Here is a 26,843-nt window from a genome sequence, read left to right on the forward strand (position 1 = left end):
ACTGAGCTTCGAACTACTCTAAGTCCCGGCAAGCCCCGCGGCCACTTCCGCTGGCCGCCTCACGTCATCCGGCCCGGGACTACGGATCCCGACGGACTCCGGGCGGAGCGTCACGCCGTCGGCCTCAGCCAATCGGCTTCGGACAAGTAGGAGGGGAGGGAGACGCAGAGACAGACAAGATGGCGGCGGCGTCTGCACAGGGCGGGAGAACTGGTGGTGGCGGAGGCAGTAGTGGGCCCGGCGGTGGTCCTACCTGCGGGTCTGGCAGTGGCCGCAGCGGCTTGTTGGACAAGGTGAGGAGCCTGTTCTTGGGGACAGACGAAACCTGGGGAGGCCCGGGAGGCGGCGAGCCCACCTTCCCATCCCCGCCCCCCTTTTCTTCCGTGGCTTCTCGGCGGGTAGTCCTCGTCTGGCCCACCTTCAGAACCCTACAGGCGCTTGTAGCCCGGTGTCTCCACACCTCCAACTCAGCCCTCTCTTCATCAGGCCTTCTTTCCTTCTTGGAAGTGTGCCTGGTCCTTAACGCTAGCCACCACAGCTTCTTAGGTTGATTTGATTATTCCTACGTTTCAATGCAGCCGACACTTTTCTTCGGAGGTGCTGTGGGACCACAGTTGATGTGCCCATTTCACTGACGGGGAAAACTGAAGCCTGAATGAATGAACGCAGCTATTCGAAGTCAGTAGTCCCCAAACTCTCCACTACGACCACCACACTTGGGTGCTGCTACAGATTTCAAGTGCTCACTGGCCTTTTGCTTACTGAAGTTTGTAGGCGTTTTATTACGATACTCAAAATACTGAATTTACTTGAGTATTTACTTACTTTATTGGGCTGACTGGAAGCCTCTAAGATTTTTTTCCCCTCGTCGTCTTCACCCTTCCCACCCCCACCCCCCCTCTTTTTACCCCTCTGCCTACCGAGGGCAGTAAGTGACACGAATTCACGAGCTTGTTGCCTTCTCTGGGTTGGCTCTTTGCCTCTCCACCATCCGTTCTTTTTTTTTAAACTGAGGTGCTATCAACAGGGCTTAAAGGAAAAGAAAAAACAGAAAAGTGTGCTCCTCGGTTGGCCCATCTTGCCCTTTGCAGAGCATCCTGGAAGAAACAGTTGCATGGAGATGTAGGTCCTAGTACTGGTTTTGCCTCTGATTTAGCTGTGTGACCTTGAAATACACTTGTTCTCCCTTTGTTGCCTCATTTGTAAAATGAGGGACTTAGCTTAAAGTTCCCTTAGTCCCTTCCAGTCCTCTCATTGTAGGAGTTTGATTAAGCATGGGGCCTTTAATATAGTAAATAGGATTTTTTTGCTGTAATGGAAAGCAGCTTTCAGACATCCTTGTGCCTAACACATGGTAGATGCCTAAGAAAGAAATAGGTGAACATATAGAGGGGTTCAGATCCAGGTCTTTTTGCCTCTATTTTTGGGTGTCATTGGTTTTGAATCGCATGGTTCTCACTCTTTATCTTAAAGAGAGGGAACATAACACGTTCTGAGGATTGGAATGGTAAATTGCTCCAAGACATGTGAGAGTATTGGGAATTGATGTTCATTTTCATACACAAATCCTGCCTTTCTGCTGATGAGCATCTCACAGCCTGTGCTCATCCTGTTCCATTCACTGTTCTTGCTGTTCCCTCCGTTTGGATCGTCACCAGCAAACATTAAGCATGGACATTTTTTTAAAAAATATTTTATTTATTCATGAGAGACACAGAGAGAGAGAGAGAGAGAGAGAGAGAGAGAGAGGCAGAGACACAGGCAGAGGGAGAAGCAGGCTCCATGCAGGGATCCTGACGTGGGACTCGATCCCTGATCTCCAGGATCAGGCCCTGGGTTGAAGATTGCGCTAAACCGCTTGAGCCACCCTGGCTGCCCAAGCATGGGCATTCTATCCTAAAGAGTATATGGCATCATTGTGTTACTGAAAGAACCTAGATTTGAGGACCATAAGATTTAGGCTTTGCTATTTTCAAACTCTGTGAAGACTGGCAGGTCAGTCAACCATACTAAGCTTACATTCTTCATCTGAAAGAGCATGGTTTTTGGGGAGAATTAAATGAAATGATATACATGAATGATCGCTGTAACCTATAGTGTCTAATATACGTATGTAGTGGCAGAGGAAGAAAACCAAGAATCCCAACTGTGAGAAAGTACTCAGTTTAGCTGATTATAGGACAATATTAAAAGTATTTGGTGTATTCAGATGTGTGCTTTTTACAGAAATTGAAATGACAGAGAGAGTGATCACTGAGATCTAACTGATAAGGGGGTGAGTGCCCCATGGGAAGACTTCATGTCTGAGGATGGAGCTGGGACCTTGTTTTGGGAGAGAAGGGCAGCATACTAGGTAAGAATGTCCTTGAGCAGATGGTGCCTGATATTTCAGGTAGTGAGTTGACTGGACTGTTCTCTAAGAGACTTGTAGTGACATGAAGATAGAATCGGATTGAAGAGAGCATGGATTGCTTGGAGTAATCCAAGCTGTTGAAAAATTTTGAGACTATATAAAGTGGTTTTCAGAAAATTAGATTTAGAAATTAAAAGCTTTCTAACAAGGCCTTATACCATACAAGTGTATAGGGCTTATTATAAAAAGAAAGACGTTTGAATTCTAGTATAGCTTGTTAAAAGCCACATGGCCTTGGATAGGTTACATTGTATTACTGAACTTAAATTTACTTATATAAATAATGTGAATTCCCATAATGTATTATGGGCTTGTAAATATTAAATTGTACAGTATTGGTTAAGTGTTCTTTGTGAACAGCTATAAAAAAAAAAAAGACCAGATGATGAGAACCCCAATTTGAGTATCAGCAGTAGATAAAGGCTTCACAAAGGAGCATTTGACAGAATTAACCAAGCAGTGAGGGCCATAGAGGATAGAAAATATGATATGCTTAGCTGCTTTTTCTCAGAAAACTTCATTTCAGCTTTACATCGAGTTATCCTCCTCTGAATTCTCTAGCATTTATTGCACATGGGAATTAAACTGTCACTTAATATGACATACTGTCTTATTTTTTTCTACCAGTTTGTATTTGTCCAGTTTCCCATGAAAGATCCTTATAATTCTCTGAGGAAAACAACACAGAATAAGTACTTGCAGCATTAAATTTAGCAGAGAAAAAACTCAGATCTGCCCCATCAGTCTTCAGAAATTGCCTTAGAGAATGGTGCCTCTAATTGTCTGAAAACTGAAGGTACTGTGGAAGAGAAGATGGGGAAAATGTTATTCTCGGTGGAGCAGGATCTGAATGAATAGAGCAGCTTTTGCTCTGTGGGAGGGAGAGGCTGTTACCTTTAAATTTCTTAAATTTTATTTGTCTTGATTTTTTTTTTTTGGAGGGTTTTTATTTCCTGCACCTGTAGTTTCACTTGCCATGAAGAAATATAATAAAGAGAGATATAAGTGTGCTTCAACGTGCTTCTAGCTTTCCCTAAACAGATGTGAATGTCTGCTTCTGTGAAACTGACTTGGAGAACAAAGCAATTCTAGTTTCCTGATCTTAAAAATAGGTATGCAAATGTAATCTTCCAGCCTCCATCACAGAATAACTTAAATCATTGCAGTAAGTTATTTTGCCCAAAATACATCAAAGTATTTTGTTCTGCATAGCAGGCTGTAAAGAAAAATTACTTGCTTAATTGTTTTATTTTTGTTTTTTTAAGATATTTATTAATTAATTAATTAATTCATTCATTCATTCATGAGAGGCACACAGAGACAGAGAGAGGCAGAGACACAGGCAGAGGGAGAAGCAGGCTCCATGCAGGGAGTATGATGTGGGACTCGATCCCTGATCTCCAGGATCATGCCCTGGGTTGAAGGTGGCACTAAACCACTGAGCCACAGGGGCTGCCCTGCTTAATTGTTTTAGCGATCAAATTGACATGTGGTATTAAACCATGCTTTCCAGAACTATATCCAGGTTCTTTTAACCTTGTACATGGATTTCTGTCTCCTGGCTGGATTTGTTTAGGCTATTAAAATTGTTTTGGCTATGAAAATGTGCTATTAAACTGTTTTTTAGAAGCTCTATTCAGACCCTTTTAACTTCATACCTGTTTAACTTCATTTCTGTCTCCTAGTTCATGATTGTAAAGCAGAGCTTTTGTATCTTAGTAGTTGAGAACACAGGCTCTGGAGCTAGCCTGTCTGGCTTTGAATCCTGGCTCTGCCATTTAGCAGATACATATTCTTAGGCAAGTTAATAAATTTCTTGTATCTTGATTTCCTCATCTGTAGAGTGGGAATAATATTTACCTTAAAAGGTGTGTGGCACTATGTCTAACACATAGTACTTAATAAAATATATATAGCTACTACGAACTAGCTAGTTATTGTGGGCTTCAGCTTCCTCAGATACATATTCTTTCCTAACATCGTATAAAGATACCAGACTCCATTGGGGCTTTAGTTAAAAATACAAATTACTGGACCTCATCCCAGACCTGAATCAGATTCTCGAGGTGGGACCTGGACAGCCTCATGTTTTTACACATAGCTATTTATTTCTTCCTCTACATTTTAACAGTTACTTCCAGGTTGAGAACTATCTTAGATTACTTTTTAAATCCCTTCTGGTTCTGATATATTAAAGGTTTTTTAGTTTGTTTTTGTTTGGTTTGTAACCATTCTGCTTAATCATTAGTGGTTTCTCTAAAATCTAATGAAGAGATTTTGAAATTTGTCTGTTCCAGCATCCTCATTATATAGACATGGACAGAGTTGAAGAGGGGGAGATGAAGCAACTTGCCCAAGATGAGACATTGAGTTAGTTACACTTCCAGAACCTGGCACTTCCCAGTTCTTAATCCAGTGCTTTTATTGTACTTAGTACATTGACTCTCATACTGGAGCAGACCTTGTGCTGGCTACTGCAGTAGTGAAAAGAGCATTTGTTTTGAGGTTGAAAGACCTAGGTTCAAGCCTTGTCTTTGTCCCCCATCAACCGTGTGTCCTTAGGTATTAAAAATTGTTTTGGCTATGAATCTCCTTTGGTCTCTTCAGTGGTAGCTTGCGTAAGATATTGTATGCCTAAACCCTAACCCACCTCTGACAAAGACAACGGTTTTATAGCATTGCTGTAGTTGGTGTGTATGTGTGTGTGTTTAAGGAAACAAGATACTGGCTTTTTAACATTGTTTTGCAAACTAAACTTTAATGACATCTCAAAACTCATTATTTTTTACTTCAAAATTTAAAAATCTTGTGTCAAAGGACACTATTAAGAAAGTGAAAAGATAGTCCATAGAATGAGAGAAAATATTTGCAAATCATATTTCTGATAAGTGTCTAGTATCTAGACTATATAGAGAATCTTAACCCAATAATAAAGAGACTAACTTAAAAAAATTTTTTTTAAATTTTTTTTTTAAATTTTTATTTATTTATGATAGTCAGAATGAGAGAGAGAGGCAGAGACACAGGCAGAGGGAGAAGCAGGCTCCATGCACCGGGAGCCCGACGTGGGATTCGATCCCGGGTCTCCAGGATCGCGCCCTGGGCCAAAGGCAGGCGCCAAACCGCTGCGCCACCCAGGGATCCCAAAAAAAATTTTTTTAAGGTAGAGTCTATACCCAGTGTGGAGCCCAATGTGGAAGCTTAAACTCATGACCCTGAGATTAAGACTTAAGCTGAGATCAAGAGTTGGACGCTTAACCACCTGAGCCACCCAGGTTCCCCAAGACTAATTTTTTTTTTTTTAAAGATTGTATTTATTTATACATGAGAGAGAGAGAGAGAGAGACCGACACAGTATTTATACATGAGAGAGAGAGAGAGAGAGGCACAGACACAGGCAGAGGGAGAAGCAGGCTCCATGCAGGGAGCCTAACGTGGAACTCGATCCCAGGTCTCCAGGATCACGCCCTGGGCTGATGGCGGTGCTAAACCGCTGAGCCACTCAGGCTGCCCACAAACTAAGTTTTAAAAGAGTAAAGGATTTGAATGATATTTTTCCATATGAAGATATACAGATGACCAATAAACACATGAAAAGATATGTTTTTCTGAATGCCTATAATCATAATTTTTAAAAGAAAAGAAAAATAACCATTGTTGATGAGGATGTGGAGAAATTGGAACTCACCTATGTTTCTGTACCATAATGTAAAATGAATGCAGCCACCTTGAAAAATATTGTATTGGTTCCTCAGAAAGTTAAATATAGAATTACCATATGACTTAGCATATTTCACTCCTTGGTATACACACAAGAGAATTGAAAATGTATGTCTATACATAAAAATTTGTACACAAATGATCATAGCAGCATTATTCACAGTAACCAAAAGGTAGAAGCAACAAGTGCCCAGAAAGTAGATTAGTGGTTACTGGAAGCAGGGGATAGGGAATGACTACTTATGGTTATGGGGTTTGTTTTTAGGGTAATGAAAATATTCTAGAAGTAATAGTGATGGTTATACAACAGAAGTATAGTAAAAACCATTGCATTGTCCATTTTTAAACAGTAAATTTTATGGTATGTGAATTATATCTCGGTTTTAAAAACTCATTTCTTTTTGTCTTTACAATGTTTATGGAGTAACTTCTAAAGTTCCAAGTTATTATTTTTTTAACCAGTCATTCACAATTACATAACACAGTCCTATCACAGATGTTAACAATCTCCATCTGCCCAGGTCCCTTTTTTTAGCTGTTGCTTGCACCATTTCTCTGCTCTGATCTCTGTTTTGTCAAATTTCGGTTATAGTTTTTTGTATTATTTGAACTTTGAATAGTAGTTGACTCACTGATAACTTCTTTCTTAAATGTGGTTTTTTTTTTTTAAGATTATATTTTTTCATGAGAGACACAGAGAAGAGGCAGAGACATAATCAGAGGGAAAAGCAGGCTCCACGCAGGGAGCCCGGTGTGGGACTCGATCCCAGAATCCCAGGAACACGCCGTGGGCCAAAGGCAGGCACTAAACCGCCAAGCCACCAAGGGATCCCCTAAATGTGGCTTCTAGAAGATGAGTTGTTCCTAGATTTCCTCCTTCATTAGCTTCTGTCTTTTGCACTGTTTTGTCTTCTTCCTGACCTGTAAATATTGGCAAGCCCCTCTCCTCTATCTGCATTCATTCCAAGGAGATACCAGTGTCTTGGCTTAAATACCATCTGTGAATTGATGACTTCCATATTTGAATTTTCAAACTGGACCTGTCCTTTGAGCCCCAGACTTTTATGTCCCTATTGCCTACTTGCCATGTCCACGTGAATATCTAATAGGTATACTAGACTTAAGTAGCCAGGACCAGTCTACTTACCTTGTTTCTCTGGTGTTGCCACTAATTTTCATGCTCATAATTAACACATGGTAATTTCTCTGTCAGGTGCCTCATCTACTACTACTTTTCCTTCTTTGCAGCCTGTATCCTTTTTCTAAATTGGGAGAGACCTTTCAAAGAGACCTAATACACGAGAAAGTGTATTAGTTTTTCTTAGAGCCATACTTAGCTCTTCCTAAATGAGAGCAGGATCCTCTTGGCACTGCTTACCTCTGGTAGCCTTCATCTCTCTAGTGCAAATTGAATCTTTTGAGTCTTACTGCCCTTTATTAAGCAAAGGAACTTTATGAAGCAATTCATTGAGGTCTTTATCACCGCATAACTTCTATTTTCGCTTTTATTAAAATAAAAATAGAAGTGTTCATGCTGTTATTCCATACTCAAGACAATTTTGTGTTATTGGACATGTCCTTAATGACCAAGGATTTTGTCCTTTTTTTTTTTTTTTTTGCCTTTAAGGCCAGAAGATGCATGGGGAACAGGAAAAGCCTGTAAACCCTCAATCAAGTCAGAAAATGCCTTCCTGCACTATATATATATATATATATATATATATATATATATATATATATATGCTCAAGACCTGGATCCTGTTTGATACCCTTCTGAAGTCCTTAGGAGGTAGAGTTCTTAATGCCATATCTGCAGTGAAATGTCTTTGTAGAACCTTTTATTATTCAAATTTGCAGCAGAATGAGCCTTTGTAATGTTCTGTCAAAGCCATCTAATGCTTATTTTCTATGAACTGGTTAGCCATCTAGATCTGGCAACAGGTATATGATGGTCCAATAGAGTTTTATCTCTTAAGTTGGTACTGACGGAGAAGTGATCTCCTTAAACTAGGACTTCCTCAGCTGTATTTTCAGTTAAATTGCAGTTGGTTTTAAAGGGAGGGAAATGGAAAATTCAGATATATTCTGTGGGTTTCGTTGGCATATTCAAGATTAAAATCTTTTTAAGATTTCTTTATGTTATGTAACTATAACTTATTAGATGAGAATCAGGATACTTCACGTCGCTGTCACTTCAGGGATTTGTGTCTTTTTCTTTTGTTTTCGGGGGTAACCAATAACTCCTTTCCTTATGCTTTTGGAAAGCAATGTGGAATAGTGAGAAAGAGAATGGATTTTGAAATCATGAAAACTCAGTTGAGTCCTGGCTTTACCACTTCCTGGCTGTCACCTTATGCAAATTTCTTAAACCCTAAGTGTTATCTGTAAAAGGAAGCTATTAGTCAGTTTGAGCTGCTTTATCAAAAATACCATAGGTTGGGTAGCTTAAACAACTGAAATTTATTTCTCATGGTTTTGGAGGCTGGGAAGTCCAAGATCAGGGTGCCAGCATGGCTGGGTTCTGGTAACGGCCTTTCTACTGCTTGTGGACAGTCTTCTTTATTCACATGGTAGGAAGCAGAAAGAGTGGAAGCAAGCTCTCTCTCTCTCTTTTTTTTTTTTAAAGGGCACTAATCTATCTCATGCAGGCTCTACCCTCATGACCTAATTTTTTCCCAAAGGCCAACCTCTTAATATTATCACATTGAAATTAGAATTTCAACATCTGAACTTTAGGGTAAATGTAAATATTTGTCCATAGCAGGTGGTAATTTTTCTTAATGGGGTTATCATAAGGATTAAAAGAGATGGTGTATATAAAATATTTAGTTCAATACGTAGGACACATTATGTACTCAGTAAGTAATACCTATGGTTATACCTCCCTTAAATTCTGTGGATAAGAACTGAGTGAGATTATTTTAGCCTTATATGCATCTGTTAAGTTTAAACTGAAAGTTGACATTTTAGAAATCTTTTCCTTCTCTTTTTTTCTTTATAAGAGTTTATACATCTTTTCAGTAAGTAGCTGTTGACACTATGTTATGTCCCTGATCTGAGGAACATAAAAATACATGTAGTTCCTGTTACTGAGGGAGATGTTATATAAATCCAGCTAACCATGATACAGTATATTAGTTTTACATAATTAATAGCAACAATGGTAGGTAATTTTTAATAAGTTCTTGTATACCAGGCATTTTGCTGTGTTTTATAATTACAGTAATTAAGCCTCATACTAACGTGTGAAATAGATATTTTTATCATCTTCATTTTACAATTGAGCAAAGACTGTAGTAAGATTAAATTTTTTGCCCACAATCATACATAAAATGGAAAAGTGAGAATTAAAACAGTAGTCTGACTCCAAAGCTATAGCTTTTAACCACTATAATTGTGCTACTTTGCATAAGGGCCACAAACAAAATCTGCCTTGGGGTTGAGTTCAGAGATTAATAAGGCAAGTTAAAAATAAGTTTCTATCACTGAAGAAAGGACAATTTTATGGTGAACCATGTATTTTGTAAGTTAGCCCTAAGTAATTTTGTTGCCTGTCACATACTGGCTGTGTGACACTTAATATCTCTGAACCCTGGTTTTCTCATCTGGAGGGCATTGGTTTCAAGACAGAGGATCTGCTTAGAGTCTAGCAGTGGTACTAGCAGTTTAACAGTGGGTGAGAATTGACCTGTGTAAGGGACATCATCTTGAAATTTTAGATACACAACATAAAGAACTTTGTGTAACTTTGTCTAGAAGGGAAAAAGCATTGTATGAAGGATCAGGAATCAGAATGGCTTTAGGAATCCCATAAACTATTGAGACAATGGAATAAACTTTAAACTTTTGAAGAGAACTTATTTCTCTTAAGTGTGAAGGTAGAATAAAAAGACATTTTCAGATGTGTAGTCTCAAAATTTATTTCCCATGTGCATTCTTCAAGGAAGCCACTGGAGGATATGTTCACCAGATCAAGGGAATAGTAAACCACGAAAGGAGAAACATGGTTATCGAAAGGAGAAACATGGTTATCTAAGAAAAGGAAGTCCAGCACACGAGGAGGTTAAGGGAAATAGTAAATGGTAAAAGGAGATTCTAAGGTGATAGCTATACAGCAGCCCTGGAAAGCAGTCCACCCAGATCAAAGCAGGTCAGGAGGCTCCAAGATCCAACTTCTCTAAAAAGATGAAATTCACAGAATGCGGAATACTTTTGCACATATCGAGAAGAGACTTAAACAATTGAGAGAATTCAAAACTACATTGGTGATAAATAATTGATTTAAAACAATAACCAAAATGACAGTAGCTCCAAGGAAAACAAAAAGCTATCAGGAAAGAAAAAGTAATCCTGGTGTACTATATAACTCATCTGTGAATAGCATTTATAGTCATAACGTACAGTTCAAATAATGATCTAGCCAAAAGTTAAGCTCTTTTTTTTTTAATTTTCTTTTATTTATTTATGATAGTCACAGAGAGAGAGAGAGAGAGAGGCAGAGACACAGGCAGAGGGAGAAGCAGGCTCCATGCACCGGGAGCCTGACGTGGGATTCGATCCCGGGTCTCCAGGATCGCGCCCTGGGCCAAAGGCAGGCGCCAAACCGCTGCGCCACCCAGGGATCCCCAAAAGTTAAGCTCTTATATAAGACCAAATCACTAGTACTCTGCTATGACTGTATTAAAAAGATGGTGGTGGAAAAGCTGGGAAAATTAATATTTGTGTTGCAAGGGATGAAATGGCTCAATTTCCTCTTTCATGGTGAAAAGTCAATAGATTTAATGCCACAAACTGAAAACTTTAAAAATAATATAAACATGTTTTATAGAGCAGAATGTATTTTAAAAATCAAAAGCAGTGTCTCTGCAGAATGATATTGACAGTAGCAATGGTCTTAAAGTCAGTACCAGTGATTGTTGCTTGGGCCCAGTATATATGTATCTGTGATATGCAGGAGGGAATGTGGGAAAGAGGAACTGAGGAAGTTCTGCTAGGAACTTCTAGCAGAAGTTACCCCATCTGCTTGATCTTAATTGGCAGTATTGCTGGTATCAGCGATCCCGAGACTCCTTTTTCAGTGATTTATTAGAAGGAATCACAGGATTCGGTACATAGTTGTATTCGACTCAGTGTGTAGTTGTACTTTACTTCAGCAAAGGGAAAAGGTGTATAGAATGGAAGTCTGGAGGAAACCAAGTGCAAGATTCCAAGAGTCTTCTCCCAGTAAAGTCCAGAAGCTGTGCTTAATTCAACTCTGGCAACAGTGATCTGGCAGTGACAGTACCTCTGGAGTGTTGTCTGCCGAGGAACCTCATTAGAAACCCAGTGCCCAGGTTTCTGTTTTTTTTTACTGGGGGTTGATTAAGTATGTGGCCTCTGTCTAGCCTGTGCCAAAATTCCAGACTCCTATAAAGGAAACTGATGTTTAGCATAAACTATATTATTTACACAAACAGTTTAAGCACAGCGAGCCACTCATCACTTAGGGAAAGTTTTATATCAGTGTAAGCGACTGTTTACCAGACAACTTTCCAATACCAGCCTTTCTAGCAGGCCTTTCTAAGGATATCAGTCTCAGGCCTATATTACCTCTTTTCTGCACTGAGCCTTTTTTCATAATTTATCCTGTGAGGTCCCACATAAAAGAAACCAACTTTGCTTTGCCTTTTTATTACAGAAGGAAAGCAATTTGCATTTATAGTTGAGGAAGGTAAGAGTGAGAGAAAAGTTTCTAAAATGCCCTGAATAACATTAGAGAGAAAATGAATGAGTAGCATACCTTTTAGTTGATGAGCAGTTCTGAGAATGACAAAATAAATCAGAAAAATGAGTACCTAATGGCCACCCTCCTTCCCTTTTTTAGATGTCTCTGTACTACAACAGAGATACTATCTTCTCTGAAATAAAGGTTTTTTCATGCACCCAAAATAGATTATACTCCCATCTCTTCAGAAATCATATTATAGGGACACCTGGGTGGCTCAGTTGTTGAGCATCTGCCTTTGGCTCAGGGCGTAATCCCAGGGTCCTGGGATTGAGTTCCACATCGGGATCACTGCAGGAAGCCTGCTTCTCCTTCTGCCTGTCTCTGCCTCTCTGTGTCTCTCATGAATAAATAAGATCTTTTTTAAAAAAATCATAAACTTTCTTTGTGATTCAGTAGAAACGTTCCTGTGCCACTTACTGAATATTACTTGTAGGTACCAGGCTGAGGAGGTGGAGCTAGGGCCATTTCAGCATGTGCTGTAATCATTGCTTCTATGTTTTATCCCCTGAAATTGCCGAGGAATTACCCTCTGAACTATAAAGGCAAGTTTCTTTTCTGCGATGCCCAGCAGGTAATAATGTGAAGCTGAGTGTCTATGAGAATATGATTTTTCTTTTTTGGAATGACGCCAAAATTTTTTAATGACTTTGTTTCACAAATAATTTGAATTGTGAATTCTGGCTGTACAAGTTTCTTTTGCTTGCTGTTATCAAAATGGAATTTACTTAACTAAGTGTAAGTGAGCTATTTAGCTATAAAACCTATTAATTTCTTCTTGGTTCATCTGTATTTTTAAAATTAGGTGCCAAGTTTGATTTGTAGACTGGCAGGCTGCGAGAATCAATATTCTAGCACAATTTTCTTATTATAGCTGCCATGAGTAATTTTCTCCAAGAAAATTCTTGTTTTTATGAGACACAAAAGGGAAAAAACTTTGACTTTTTAATCACTTGAAGTATGACTGTTGTAGTTCTTTTTTTTTTCACTCAACAAACTTCACAAAACAGTTTTTCTTTTTTGCGTAATAGTATATATAGTATCACAATTTTTAAAAAGCAAGTTTGATGAATTCTATTTCTGCATTTCTTTAATATCTTTTCAATTACTTTTTAGATATTCTGTCTCCTTATTTCTTGTATGCAGTATCTCTCATATTGTGCTTAATCAGAAAGATAAATATGAAGTTTTCTTCTCTTTCAGTAAAATCTATTCTAAAGCCAAGCAGATTTTGGATTGCCTGCTGGTTTGTAATTTTTTTTTAATTTTTATTTATTATTTATGATAGTCACAGAGAGAGAGAGAGAGAGAGAGAGAGAGAGAGGCAGAGACACAGGCAGAGGGAGAAGCAGGCTCCATGCACTGGGAGCCTGACATGGGATTCGATCCCGGGTCTCCAGGATCACGCCCTGGGCCAAAGGCAGGCGCCAAACCACCGCGCCACCCAGGGATCCCTGGTTTGTAATTTTTATGAAATATGGTATTTGGGGGATCCCTGGGTGGCGCAGCGATTTGGCGCCTGCCTTTGACCCAGGGCGCGATCCTGGAGACCCGGGATCGAATCCCACGTCGGGCTCCCAGTGCATGGAGCCTGCCTCTCCCTCTGCCTATGTCTCTGCCTCTATCTCTCTGTGTGACTATCATCAGTAAATTAAAAAAAAAATTACAAAAAAAAATGAAATATGGTATTTGTTCACTATCAAGTGAACAAAAAAATTAAGAATTGAGCCTTATGGTCTATAAGACAGGTTTATCAAATTATTTGTTAACACCCTGTTTCACTTAAGCTATGTTCATATAATCATTTGCATTTGAAAACATTTTTTACTATATAAAATGTTCACGTTTACAAAGTTTAAAGGCATTCTTTTTAAACAAAATTTGAAGTGCTTTGAAAAAAATATTTTTTTTGTTTTATTTATTTATGATAGGCACACAGTGAGAGAGAGAGAGGCAGAGACACAGGCAGAGGGAGAAGCAGGCTCCATGCACCGGGAGCCCGATGTGGGATTCGATCCCGGGTCTCCAGGATCGCACCCTGGGCCAAAGGCAGGCGCCAAACCGCTGCGCCACCCAGGGATCCCGAAAAAAATATTTTAAAAGGCATACATTGAGAAGTCAGTCCCATCCTTGCCCCTTGACCTTCTCAAGATATCTCGGTGCACCAGTTTGTTTAACCAGTCCCCTATAGTTGAGTACTTGACCTACTTTTCCTATTAAAAACACTGCTGTGGGATGCCTGGGTGGCTCAGTCAGTTAAGCGTCTACCTTCGGCTTAGGTCATGATCCCAGCGTCCTGGGATCCAGCCCCATATTGAGCTCCTTCCTCTGTGGGGAGCCTGCTTCTCCCTCTGCCTGCCACTCCCCCTGCTTGTGCGCGTGTGCTCTCTCTCTGACAAATAAAATCTTTAAAAAAAAAAAAACTGCTGTAGTGAGGAACTTTGAATATTATTTCATGTGTATGAAGATACAGAAAAATTCCCAAAAGTGGAATCCAAGGTGCTAAATTGTCTTAGTATGTGTTGTACCATTTTGAATTATTACCAACAGTATGTGATACAATCATTTGATTCTAACTAGTACGGTATTGGGGAACCTTTCTAAACCTCTATAGATGAGAGAAATTGAAGTGGAGTTTGTCCAAAGTCATATAACTACCTGATAATGGGACTTGATTTTTAATCAAAATGTTGTGTCCAACAGACTACACTAGATTTGCTGTTTTCCTACAGTTAAGACATGCTGGTAATATATAAACATTGTTAGCTGACAAAGATGTATTAAAAGAGACTTTTCTCATTTTGTTAGTGTCTGCAGGTTCATAGATGTAAATTGTCTAAATTTTGTGGTCATAGAATGCAAGGATGAACAAATGGAGTTCTTCCTTGTTCCCCCATTTGGGTAAAATGAGGATGGGGTATGTGAGTTCACACTGTAGTCTCTGTAGCCCAGGTAAGTGTTCTGGTTTGGGTCTGGTAAATAAAGCTTTCCAGCATGGAGACTGGCAACATCAAATGAGTACCACCTGACTCTAGAGACCTAGTCTCCTTCAACTTCAATTTTTTTTTTTTAGAGTTTTTTTTTTTTTAATTTTTTTTTTTTTAATTTATTTATGATAGTCACAGAGAGAGAGAGGGGGCAGAGACACAGGCAGAGGGAGAAGCAGGCTCCATGCACCGGGAGCCCGACGTGGGATTCGATCCCGGGTCTCCAGGATCGCGCCCTGGGCCAAAGGCAGGCGCCAAACCGCTGCGCCACCCAGGGATCCCTCAACTTCAATTTTTAAGTATTTGTCTTTTAGCTGTCCAACATCAGAGGACAAAGAGTAAATTTACATATACTTGAAGATGCTCTTGTTAAGTAAAAATTCAACCAGGTAACCTTTAAAGATTGAATTGGCTTTAATAAGAGATTCATGAATTGGGCAGCATCCCATCTAACAAGTAGAAGGAGGTTCCAAAAGGCTACAGAAACAGATTTTGAAAGCTAGAGAGGGAGTAGAGATAAAAAAATTATTAGCAGAGAAGCCATTGTTTTAGACAAGGTTGCTCTAAGAGGACTGGAAGGAGCCTATTAGTAAATTTCCTAGTGCTGACCAGGATATTCCTCTGTTGATTGATTAAAGGATATGTTTCGTGGGGGTTGAAACTGCAGTTAGGTTAGGTACTAGATCTGAGTTTACTGACTCGAGGTCTTAACCTAAGTCACACCATTTTGGGCCTGTGAGGGGGTAGGTGGTGGTTTTTTTAAACACTCTTATGGAAGTAGTTCATTTTACCTTCAGTAAGATGCTATGCCTCTTGATGCACAACTGTTCTGTTTTACAGTGGAAAATTGATGATAAGCCTGTAAAAATTGACAAATGGGATGGATCAGCTGTGAAGAATTCTTTGGATGATTCTGCCAAAAAGGTATTTTCTTGGGGTGGGAGTCTGTTAGCATATATATAGCTTACGGCACATCTGCAGGATCTTTTTCTTCTGTAACTTGGAATGACCATAGTTGTTAGTTTTAGGAATTGAGCCATAAAACAGTTTGGAAATTTTTACAGTAAATGTGGGGAACATGTGTTAAAAATGTTAGCTACCTCAGGCTTCTGTCAAATTCTCTAATTTTTTAATCCAGAAAGCTGGTGATCTGTTGTTTTTGAGGTTAGTTAGCCTAGAGCCAAGAGGGTTGAGGGAATATTGGACATCATTCGTGATTGGTCATCTCTGTTTAAAAAGGGAAGAGGGGCACCTAGATGGCTCACTTGGTTGTGTCTGGCTTCTTTGGCTCAGGTCATGATCTCAGGGTTGTGAGATCGAGCCTCATGTTGGGCTCTGCACTGGGCCTGGAGCCTGCTTAAGATTCTCTTTCTCTCTCTGCCCCTCTCCCCCTTTCCTCTTTAAAAGCAGAAAGGGGGAGACTTTTAGCTTCATCCCAGGGAAAAAGTTGAGGATTAAAAAAATGTACGAGCAATTGTTGAACTTTTTCTCTGGGACCATTGTGAACAATTTGAGTCTACCTTGACTGATAAAATCCTGATTGGAGAGAGCTATTAGTATTTATATGATTCTTAACATAACTTTTATCATGGAAATTAATAAAAGCAGTTACTAGGAAGGAAGCAATCCTGTAAGCTTGATTCCTTGTTCTTTTTACTAGGTACTTCTGGAAAAGTACAAGTATGTGGAGAATTTTGGTCTGATTGACGGTCGCCTCACCATCTGTACCATCTCCTGTTTTTTTGCCATAGTGGCATTGATTTGGGATTATATGCATCCCTTTCCAGAATCTAAGCCTGTTTTGGCTTTGTGTGTCATATCATATCCTTTATTTATGCTCAGGTTTGTTTTCTAGTGACTCTTTATTAAAATCTCTACTGATAATCTTCCCTGCTCCCTACAAAAAACAAACTTTGATTCTGGGACCTGCTAATGTTAGAATTTAATATTATGAGCTATGGGCATCTATAACCTTAATGACTACCATTGATATTTGAGATTTAATGTGTTTATTTTATCTTTAATCCTATTTAGTTATTAATGTAGCAGTCATTATAATCTGAGTGTGAGTGCCTAATAGCAAAACACACCTTATTGCAAGACCCAGTTCTTATTTCTAGCCTACACATTCCCATTAGACGTGGTCTGCTTCAAGACACTTATTCTAGGATATTGGGGAAGGATCAGATTTTGGAGTTTCAGGTTTCCTTGAAGCTGAAGGGCTGGATTAGGAGGTACTGAGCATGAGATAGAGATGTGGCTTGTATAATATGGAATTAAATCCTATTTTGGAGCTTGAGAACCTGGATTTGAAACCAAGCTGTTTTGTGATCTTGTGATAATAAGCATTTATTGGAAACTGAATGCTGCTCAGTTACAAATATGGGCAATACACAATCAGAATTAAAAAGATTAAGTGAGACATTTTATAATATGTTTGTTATGTAATCTACTCTCATATTGTTTCCTTTCCCCTCTCCTATGGTAGAATTGTTTGTTACCTATCCAGCTTAATTATTTCTCAAAATGCTAAATACAAAGAAATCCTATACTATTACTATAATTATAAAAATTCTGTTTGTAGTAACAGTTTTCTTGTGGTTCTCACCACCTCCTCCCTAAGTCAGTTTGGACATACAGCACTTTTCTTTGTAACTTAAAAAGATATATTGGATGTCTTTTCATGAAGGAATATATAGGATACCTTATTCTCAATAGCCACATAGTATTTTTGAGTGTCTGCTCTGTGCCAGGACTGTACTAATTTAAAACAAATCATTTTGATAGGCAGTTTACTTTTCTTAACAATGCTGTCACTACCTGAAATATTTCTTTTAAACTTTTTTTTTTTTTTAAGATTCTATTTATTTATTAATGAGAGACACACAGAGAGAGAGGCGCAGAGACACAGGCAGAGGGAGAAGCATGCTCCATGGAGGGAGCCCAACACGGGACTTGATCCCAGGTTTCCAAGATCAGGCCCTGGGCCGAAGGTGGCGCTTGACCACTGAGCCACCCAGGCCACCCACTACCTGAAATATTTCTCAAAGATGTGCTTTGGGAATTTTTCTTTTAGCAAGTCATTTAATAAAGCAGGCCCTGATTTAAAATGGTATTATCCAGATTGATCCCAAATCATAGTCCCAGAATTGGCACCTTGACTCCTTTCAGTATGAATTGTCCCAGTATGAATTTTTTCACCATTAAGGCAGTTCCAAAGAATATGCCATAGGTTCTGGAGGCAGTTCCCAAAGGAGTTCCAAACAGGTTTAAACAATGAGGGCAACATTATTACAAATATATAGCCTTCCAAGAGAATTACCATGATGGAATTTCATTTGTTCCATTTGTTTTGCTTTAAAACAAAACATGATCTTTTTTCATTTAAAATCATGAAATTTTTTTAAAAAAAAAAGAAAGAAAATCATGAAATTTCACGTATAATGGTAATGACTTCTCTGTGCTAGACACTAAATGTATATATAAATGTAAGGATAAAAAATAAAATAGCTGAATTTTCGGTGTTTTTTGTACCAAGATGAAACTGTCTTCTTTAGGACTATCATTATGAAAGTTTTCATAGCCCTTGCTTGTCAGTTTGTGTTATTTCATGTGTTTTCTCCTTAACTTTATCTGAACCTATTTTGTGATGATGGGGATCCTGACCATTTATACCTCATATAAGGAGAAGAGCATCTTTCTTGTGGCCCACAGGAAAGATCCTACAGGAATGGATCCTGATGATATTTGGCAGCTGTCCTCTAGTCTCAAAAGGTATGACTCTACTCATAAATCCGTAAATCCTGATGTTGGATTTTCTCTGGGAGTCCAGTTATTTTCAGCAACAGACTATTTTATGGTGTGCTTACTCCATGCAGATCATAGTGCCATTCATGTAATATGAAGTAAGGGGTATGAACGGTCTAGGAGGTTTCTCCTAGCATTGTACTTCTGGGATTGTATTAGCATAGAAGTGTTCTGAGGATAAACTGTGGGAGAAAGAACTTTGGTGGAAGGATGATGAAGAATGCCTATCTTTCCCTGTGGCCAATAAATAGAGCCAATTAGAGTACAGAGCTGTGAAGGCCAAAGGTGTAAAGTGAGTTATGATTGAAGAACCCCATTAATCTTCTATGTTTTCTGTGATCTTGACTACAGTCTGTAATTAGGAAATTTTGCAGCAGTGCACTCGGCAACTCAGAGAAACACGTTTCGGTGTTCTGACCAGCCGTAGGTATAACTTCATGCAGGTGACACCTGAGGTCTTTTTAGGTATCCAGAGTTGGGTTTAAATTCCAGCTCATCGCTTTCTAGCAGTATGGTTTTTCTGTATATCATGTAAACTATTTGAGCTTTAGTCAAAACTGAATTAAAAATGACTCACAGGGTTGTTGGGAAGATGCCAGCTGGTATATGTACTAAGTATAAAAATATCAAACGTCTGTGGAGCATAACAATATACTGGGTATTGTGCCAAGTACATTATCTCATTTAAACCTTAGAACAACCCATTTTATAGTTAAGAACACAGACCCAAAAGGTTTAATTAATTCTTCCAGGGCCCTAGAACCCTAAAGTGTATTATTCTAGTAGGTATTCCAGTTCACATCTGAGCCCAGATCTCATGCTCTTAGTCACTATCCTAAAAACACAAGGGACAGGTCCTAGCACATAGTAGGCTCTTAAATTACAAGTACAGTTATTCACATATACGAAGGTAAGTATAGCATCAACGCCAAACAGCCTCTTCTCATTACCAACTCGTGGAGATGCCTAGAGGAGGAGCAGAATGTCATTCTGGTGTTCCAGCTGCATTCTCCTGGAAGAGCTCCCAGCCACCTTTTGACCTCAACCATCATAAATCTATACCTTGTGGCAGACCCCTAAAACAGAATTGCAAAATTCTAGACCCTAGCAACATCTTGATTTCATTATTTTCATGGATATATTCCATTTGATTCATACATTCCATTTCATTCATACGTACGTTCATATACACAGTGTGTTTTTTTTAAGATTTTATTTGCGAGAGTGCAGAATGAGAGAGAATATATATGAGCTAGGAGGAGGAACTGAGGGAGAAAGAGAAGCAGACTCCCCGCTGAGCAGGGAGCCCAACCATGGGGTCTGAGTTGAAGGCAGATGTTTAACCGACTGAACCACCTAGACACCCCTACACAGTATATCTCTTTTTAACAACTTTATTATGATATAGTTCACATACCATACAGTTCATACATTTAAAGTGTACAGGTCAGTGGTTTCTAGTGTGTTTACAGATATTGCAACAATTACCATAGCCAACTTTAGAACATTTTCATCATCTCAAAAAGAAACCCTGTGCCCTTTAGCTGTCTTCTCCCTGTCCACCACCCCTCCCTGCCCCATTCCCTCAGGGGTTAAGTCACCACTGATGTACTTTCCATCTCTATAGATTTCTTTGTTCTAGATGTTTCATGTGAATGGAATCATAGAATATACGGTCTTTTTTGATTGGCTTCTTTCACTTAGCATAATGTTTCCAAGGCTCATCCATGGTGTGGCATGTATCAATATTTCATTTCTTTTATGCCAAATATTCCATTACATGGCTATACCACATTTTGTTTATCCATTTATTGATGGACATTTGAATCATTTTCACCTTTTGGCTATTGTGAATAATGTTGCTATAAACAGTCACAAATTTTTGAGCGGACATACGCTTTCATTTCTCAGGTAATATACCTAGGAGAGGAATTGCTGGGTCATATGGTAACTTTTTTTTTTTTTTAAGATTTATTTAATTTAGAGAGAGTGCACAAGTCGGGGGAGGGACAGAGGGAGAAAGAATTTCAAGCAGATTCTTCACTGAGTGCAGAGCCTGACTCGGGGTTCCATTTCACAATCCTCAGATAAAGGCCACAGCTGAAATCAAGAGTCGGGTGCTTAACTGACTGAGCCACCCAGGCATCCTGTATGGTAACTCTTTAATTGGTAACTTTTTTTTTTAAAGATTTTATTTATTCATGATAGACATAGAGAGAGAGAGAGAGAGAGGCAGAGACACAGGGAGAAAGAGAAGCAGGCTCCATTCAGGGAGCCTGATGCGGGACTCAATCCCGGGACCCCAGGATCGCTCCCTGGGCCAAAGGCAGGCACCAAACCGCTGAGCCACCCAGGGATCCCCCAACTGGTAACTCTTTAATTGCTTAAAGAATTGCCAGGCTGTTTTCCTAAGCAACTGCACCATTTTCAGCCCCACTAGCAGTGTACAAGGGTTCTCATTTTTCCTCATTCTCGCTGATTTTTTACCAGCTGCCACATTATTGCTTCCTGTGGCAAAGAAATATGCCATCTCTGTTCCTTCTCATTGCCGTTAAATACAGATTCACTTCTCTTTCCTTGAAGATAGCTCCTGGCTCATTGGCACTGTCTTTAACATAGCTCCTTTCATTATCCAAATAGATAATGGATTCCAGTTCTCTGGCCTCTCCTCTGATCATTTTGTTTTCTACCATAAATTTGTTTCTACCAATACATAGATCCTGGACATATTCTAGATTTTTCTGATCTGGTAACTAATTACCTTCAATAATTTCAGTTTTGAGTATCTCACTCTCTGACCATTGATTGCTTCTTTTTCTGGTTCTCTTATCCCAGTGGTCTTCAGCCCCAAAGGCATCTCTGATCCATTGAGCAGATTTTCATTGTCCCTTTTCTCCTTCATTGTCTCACTTCTTTACCCAACTTAGATTCTGTGGCATTTTGATAGTCTAGTTACTTTCCCTGTCCTAGAGCATCTTTCATACCTCCTCCTTTATTCTCAAACCTACTTTTCTCTCCCATCCTTACTCTCAGCTTCTTTTGTTGCAGAGATGATTGAAACAGTCATAAAGTCTCCTATCATTTGCCTGCTTGCAATGCTCATCAGACTTGTTTCTTCCTGAGTTCCTATCTATAGCCTCTTGTCCATGTGTCTACTAGATTCTCTCCCTTCTCATTAACTTAATGTTTCCCTCTCTGCTGGATCATTCCTTGTGGCATACAAACATGCTGTCATTTCTCCCAACTAAAATTTTTGTTCCTCTTATTCTCCTCACATGGTCTTATTTTTCTGCTCCCCTTTTCTTCTCTCACTGTCTCTTGGATCTACTTGTCTTTATTTCTCTTCTCATCTTACTCAACCAGCATTTGATAGTGGACCACTCCTTGTTTTACTTGGTTTTTTAAAAGTAGGTTTCTAGGATAATGTAATCTTCTCATTTTCTTCTTACATTAATGTCTGCTTTTTTAGGCTCCTTTGTGATTCCTCATTGTTTAAAGAATAGCTCTAAATTTGAAATGCTGGGCAGTCCCGGTAGCCCAGCAATTTGGCACCTGCTTTTGGCCCAGGGAGCGATCCTGGAGTCCCGCGTCAGGCTCCCTGCATGGAGCCTGCTTCTCCCTCTGCCTGTGTCTCTGCCTCTCTCTGTCTCTCTGTCTCTCATGAGTAAATAAATAAAATCTTTTAAATAAATAAATAAATAAATAAATAAATAAATAAATAAATAAATAAATAAATAAATTTGAAATGCCACTGGTGCTTGTTCCTAGCACCTCTTCTCTATCTGTATTCCATTGCTAGGTGTAATCTTGAATTTAGAATTTCATGACTTTAAATACCATCTATATGATGAAGATCTCTGAATCTGTATTTTCATCCTAGACCTCTGTCCTGAACTCCCAGATATATTTCAGTTTTCTATTTGACATCAGATCATAATAAGCATTTCAAAACCTAACTGCTGTGCCTCATCCAAACCTGTATTCCTGCCCCCGCCCCCATTTTTCTCTATCTCAGTAATGGCACTTCTATCCTAGTTACTCAGGCCAGAACTCAATCATTTTGACTGCTCTCTCAGTCCTTCCAATACTCTGTCAGTAAATCTTGTCAGCTCTGCCTTCTAAATATATCAGTCTGACCATTTCCCATCTCTTCTGCTACCTCATCTCTCAATTAGGTGACTGTAATAATGTCCTCATAGACCTCCACAGCTGCTCTCTCTGCTCATAGTCTATTTTCAGCATAGCAGGCAAAGTGATCTTTTTAGAACAGAAGGCAGATCAACTCAATCTGCTCCAAACCCTGTTACTCCGAGAAAAATCTAATTCCTCTGTTCTCTGTACTTCACACACATAATACACACCCCTTATCTCCTGTGCCTCTCCTCCTCTCTCATACCATTCTGTTATTCATATTCCAGGCATATTCTTGCTCTGGGGCCATTGCATTTGCTGTGAACTCTGCTTGGATTTTTTTTTTTCCAGATAGCTTGTTCTTCTCTTCTTTAGGGCTCTGCTCAAATACCTGCTTATTAGTAAAGCCTTTCCTGCCTACTGTATTTAAAACATCCTATGTTTTATCATAATGTTGGTTCTTTCATACACACTGACGTAAAAATCCCAAAAGGCAGAGTTTTGTCTCTTATGTTCACTGCTATATATCTTTAGCATCTGAAAGTGCCTGACATGTATAGCTGAGACTGAATAAATATTATATAATTATTATACAAAAATATTTTTCCTGAAAACATGTTATATAAAATAATTATGTGTTGTATAATTATATAATATATGTTATATAATACATAAAGTAAAATAAATATTAATGAGAAATTTCTAAAGTGCATCAGATCATAACTCATCAGATCATGCACTACCATCCAAACCACGGAACTGCCAGTGGAACTGGGCCTAAAAGTTCCAGATTACTGTGAAATCAACTAACAGCAGTTTACTGGAGTTTGAGAAAAATTTTGAGGTGTTGAAAGTAGCTTAAGGATTTTCACTCATAGCTATCTGGGTTGGGATAACTGGCTAGAAAACAGTTTTTTGTTTGTTTTTTTTTTTTTAAGTATGGTTGATACATGATGTTACATTAATTTCAGGTGTACAGCATAGTGATTTAGCAGCTCTGTAGTTAGCTCGCCACAGGTATAACTACCATTTGTCACCATGCAGTGCTGTTATAGTACATCTATACCCCCTATGCTGTGCCTTTTATCCCTGTGACTTACTCATTTCCATAACTGGAAACCTGTATCTCCCACTCCCTTTCACCCATTTTGCCCATCCCCCAGCCACTGGCAATGATCCCTCCCTCTGGCAACTATCAGTTTGTTCTGTGTATTTACACGTCTGATTCTGCTTTGTGTTTGTTTGTTAATTCACTTGTTTTGTTTTTTAGATTCTACATATAAGTGAGATGATATATTTATTTTCTCTGGCTTATTTTAGTTTAGCATAATACCTTCTAGGTCCATCCATGTTGTCTGTCACAAGTGACAGGATCTCTTCCTTTTTTATGACTGTGTAATATTTCGTTGTGTGTGTATATATATATATATACATCATAAAGAAGATAAAAATAAATAAGATGTGTATATATATATATATATATATATATACACACATCTTCTTTATTCATTTATTGATGGACACTTAGGCTGCTTCCATATCTTGGCTGTTGTAAATAATGCTGCAGTAAATATAGGGTATCTATAGCTTTTCAAATTAGTGTTTTCATTTTCTTTGGGTAAATACCCAGTAGTGGAATTACTAGATCATATGGTAATTCTATTTTTAATTTTTTGAGGAACTTCCATACTGTTTTCCACAGTGGCTATACCAATTTACATTCCCACCAACAGTTCAGAGTGTTGTTTTTTCCATATCCTTACCAACACTTGTTATTTCTTAGACAGTAATTTATTGAGCTACGATTTTTTGAGCACTGGTTAATCATAGGCACTGGTTTAACAGAAGACAGATAACTCAATCCTCTGCTCCAAACCCAGTCACTCTGAGAAAAATCTAAACTCCTAAGTCCATATTCCTCTGTTCTTTGTACTCCACACACACAATACACACACAGCCCTTATTTCCCATGGCTGAAATGTGCCTTTTATCCTTGTGACTTGGGATAGCGACCCTGAAAACTAGGTTTTCAGATAGTTCTTCTGCAGAAACAAAGGCTCTAGCAGTTGCTCCCTATAAAGATACTAACAGCTTGACAATCCACTGAATATGCCCTAATTAAATGGAGACAGAAACAGACATCACGGTCAGGGGGAGGAATATCAGTCTGCTAAAGATTGATTTTATAAACCTTATTGAATGGGTAGATATAGCAAAGGCCTTCAAGGTACCTTAAGACGTACTTAAGGAATCTCTGGAACTCACATAATAAAAGATATTTCTGGCCTGAAATAAAGGTAGAACCTGGAACTAGATTGATGACAAGGGCTGAGCAACCTAGAATTGGTGAACATCTGTAAAAACAGAAGTTCTTAATTTATTCATAAAAATTTGTGTACCAAGTGCCAAGCTAAGAATAGAAAACAGTATGGAATTTTTGTCCTCGAGAATCTCTTGAGTTTAGTGAAGAATGTAGATATGCAAACATCATTTCAATAGATAATTTGATTGCACGGGAGCCTAGCATTAGATCTGGCATATGCTAGGTGCTCAGTATTAGCTGATGATTGATGGTGCAGTGTATGACAAAGGAGAGTAATCTGATTCAATTTGGGAAGGGTATCCCAGAGGAGTTTATGCCCTAATATTAACAAGTGGGAACTAGTCCGGTAGATTGGAGAAAAGTATCGACTAGGAAGACCCCTCTAGCCTAACAAGTGTAAAGTACAGAGGTAAGAGGAGGTGGTCCATAAAACTTAATAATCTGTGACAAGGTAGAGGAGGTACACAGTAAGTAAGGCAACATGGCAACACCTATAAATCAGGACTTGTATCTTGAAGGCAATTCGGAACCGCTGGATTTTTTTTTTTTTTTTAAGGATACATATGTTTGTTACCTGTATCACCAGTAAGTTCTTCAAAATCACCTGATGCTCTCATTACTAGTCAAATCTCTATGTTTAGTTTTTGATTTATTATCTTTGCTTAGGTTCGATGACAAATACACTCTGAAGTTGACCTTCATCAGTGGAAGAACAAAGCAGCAGCGAGAGGCCGAGTTCACCAAGTCCATTGCTAAGTTTTTTGACCACAGCGGGACACTGGTCATGGATGCATACGAGCCTGAAATATCCAGGCTCCATGACAGCCTTGCCACAGAAAGAAAAATAAAATAGCCAATTCTAAAAGCAGCCATCTTTGCTGGATCATGCTGAATTTTGGGGTGAGAGAGAAGGAAACAACTTAAAATGGATAAAGTAAGATATGTTAAAAATGTCCCTGTTTTGTCCTGAAATTTTAGTCCATTCTGGATAAATAGGATTTTCTAGTTCAGATATGAGAAGTTGTAGCTCTGATATCTAGCTTTAGCCTTGGTCTGCTGATTGCGTTGTTTTGATTTGCTTTTCTGGAAAAGCATTTTTGCTAGCAGCCATACAGACTTCCTCCTTCATACCTAGCAGTACTTTATATCGTAAAACTTTGTGCCATGCAGCATTTGAAGACTCAGTTTTTAAAATTGTTAGCCTGTTGCTGACTTTATTGTGTTAATTCCTATTTCAACAGCTATTTCCCTTAATTCAGGATACAACTTCTTGTGTATGACAGTTTTCCTTCACACACCATTTTTGTGGGTGTGTATATATCTTGACTTGGGGAGAATTGGAAAAAAACACAGCTTTTTAATTTGTTTGAAACAGACCTTCTGCCTGTTACATTTTGTGCTCTTAACCAATTAAAGAAGCCAATGGCATTTTTAATTTTATATTGTGTATGTTTTCCACTAGTATATCCCCATTGATTTGTTTTTGCCCTTTATTAACTGCCATTTTCTAAAATTTTTTTCAATAAAAGGAAAGGAGATGTGAAAAAATGGAGTCGTAGTCTTGATGGAAGGAACAGAACAACAAGTGTTAACAGTCTTACGACTAGAGGTTCCTTTTGTTTTTAGACTGTTTTACTGATCAGAAACCTGTGCGAACCTTAGATAAGCACTGCTAGCTTTCCAAGGATAACAATAATG

At 38.7% G+C, this 26,843-nt stretch overlaps 1 protein-coding gene across 1 annotated transcript; it reads left to right on the top strand.

Moving 5' to 3' along the window:
* Window positions 1–163: 163 nt before the first annotated feature.
* Window positions 164–26,585, top strand: SPCS2 (signal peptidase complex subunit 2). The gene is made up of 5 exons (XM_055320291.1): window positions 164–293; window positions 15,725–15,808; window positions 16,545–16,704; window positions 18,523–18,658; window positions 25,812–26,585. Exons 1-5 carry the CDS (start codon window positions 180–182, stop codon window positions 25,996–25,998), a joined length of 681 nt encoding a protein of 226 aa, XP_055176266.1. The 5' UTR covers window positions 164–179; the 3' UTR covers window positions 25,999–26,585.
* The last annotated feature ends 258 nt before the right edge of the window (window positions 26,586–26,843 follow it).

Source organism: Nyctereutes procyonoides, unplaced genomic scaffold (genome assembly GCF_905146905.1).
Source record: "Nyctereutes procyonoides isolate TBG_1078 unplaced genomic scaffold, NYPRO_anot_genome, whole genome shotgun sequence".
Lineage (NCBI taxonomy): Eukaryota > Metazoa > Chordata > Mammalia > Carnivora > Canidae > Nyctereutes > Nyctereutes procyonoides.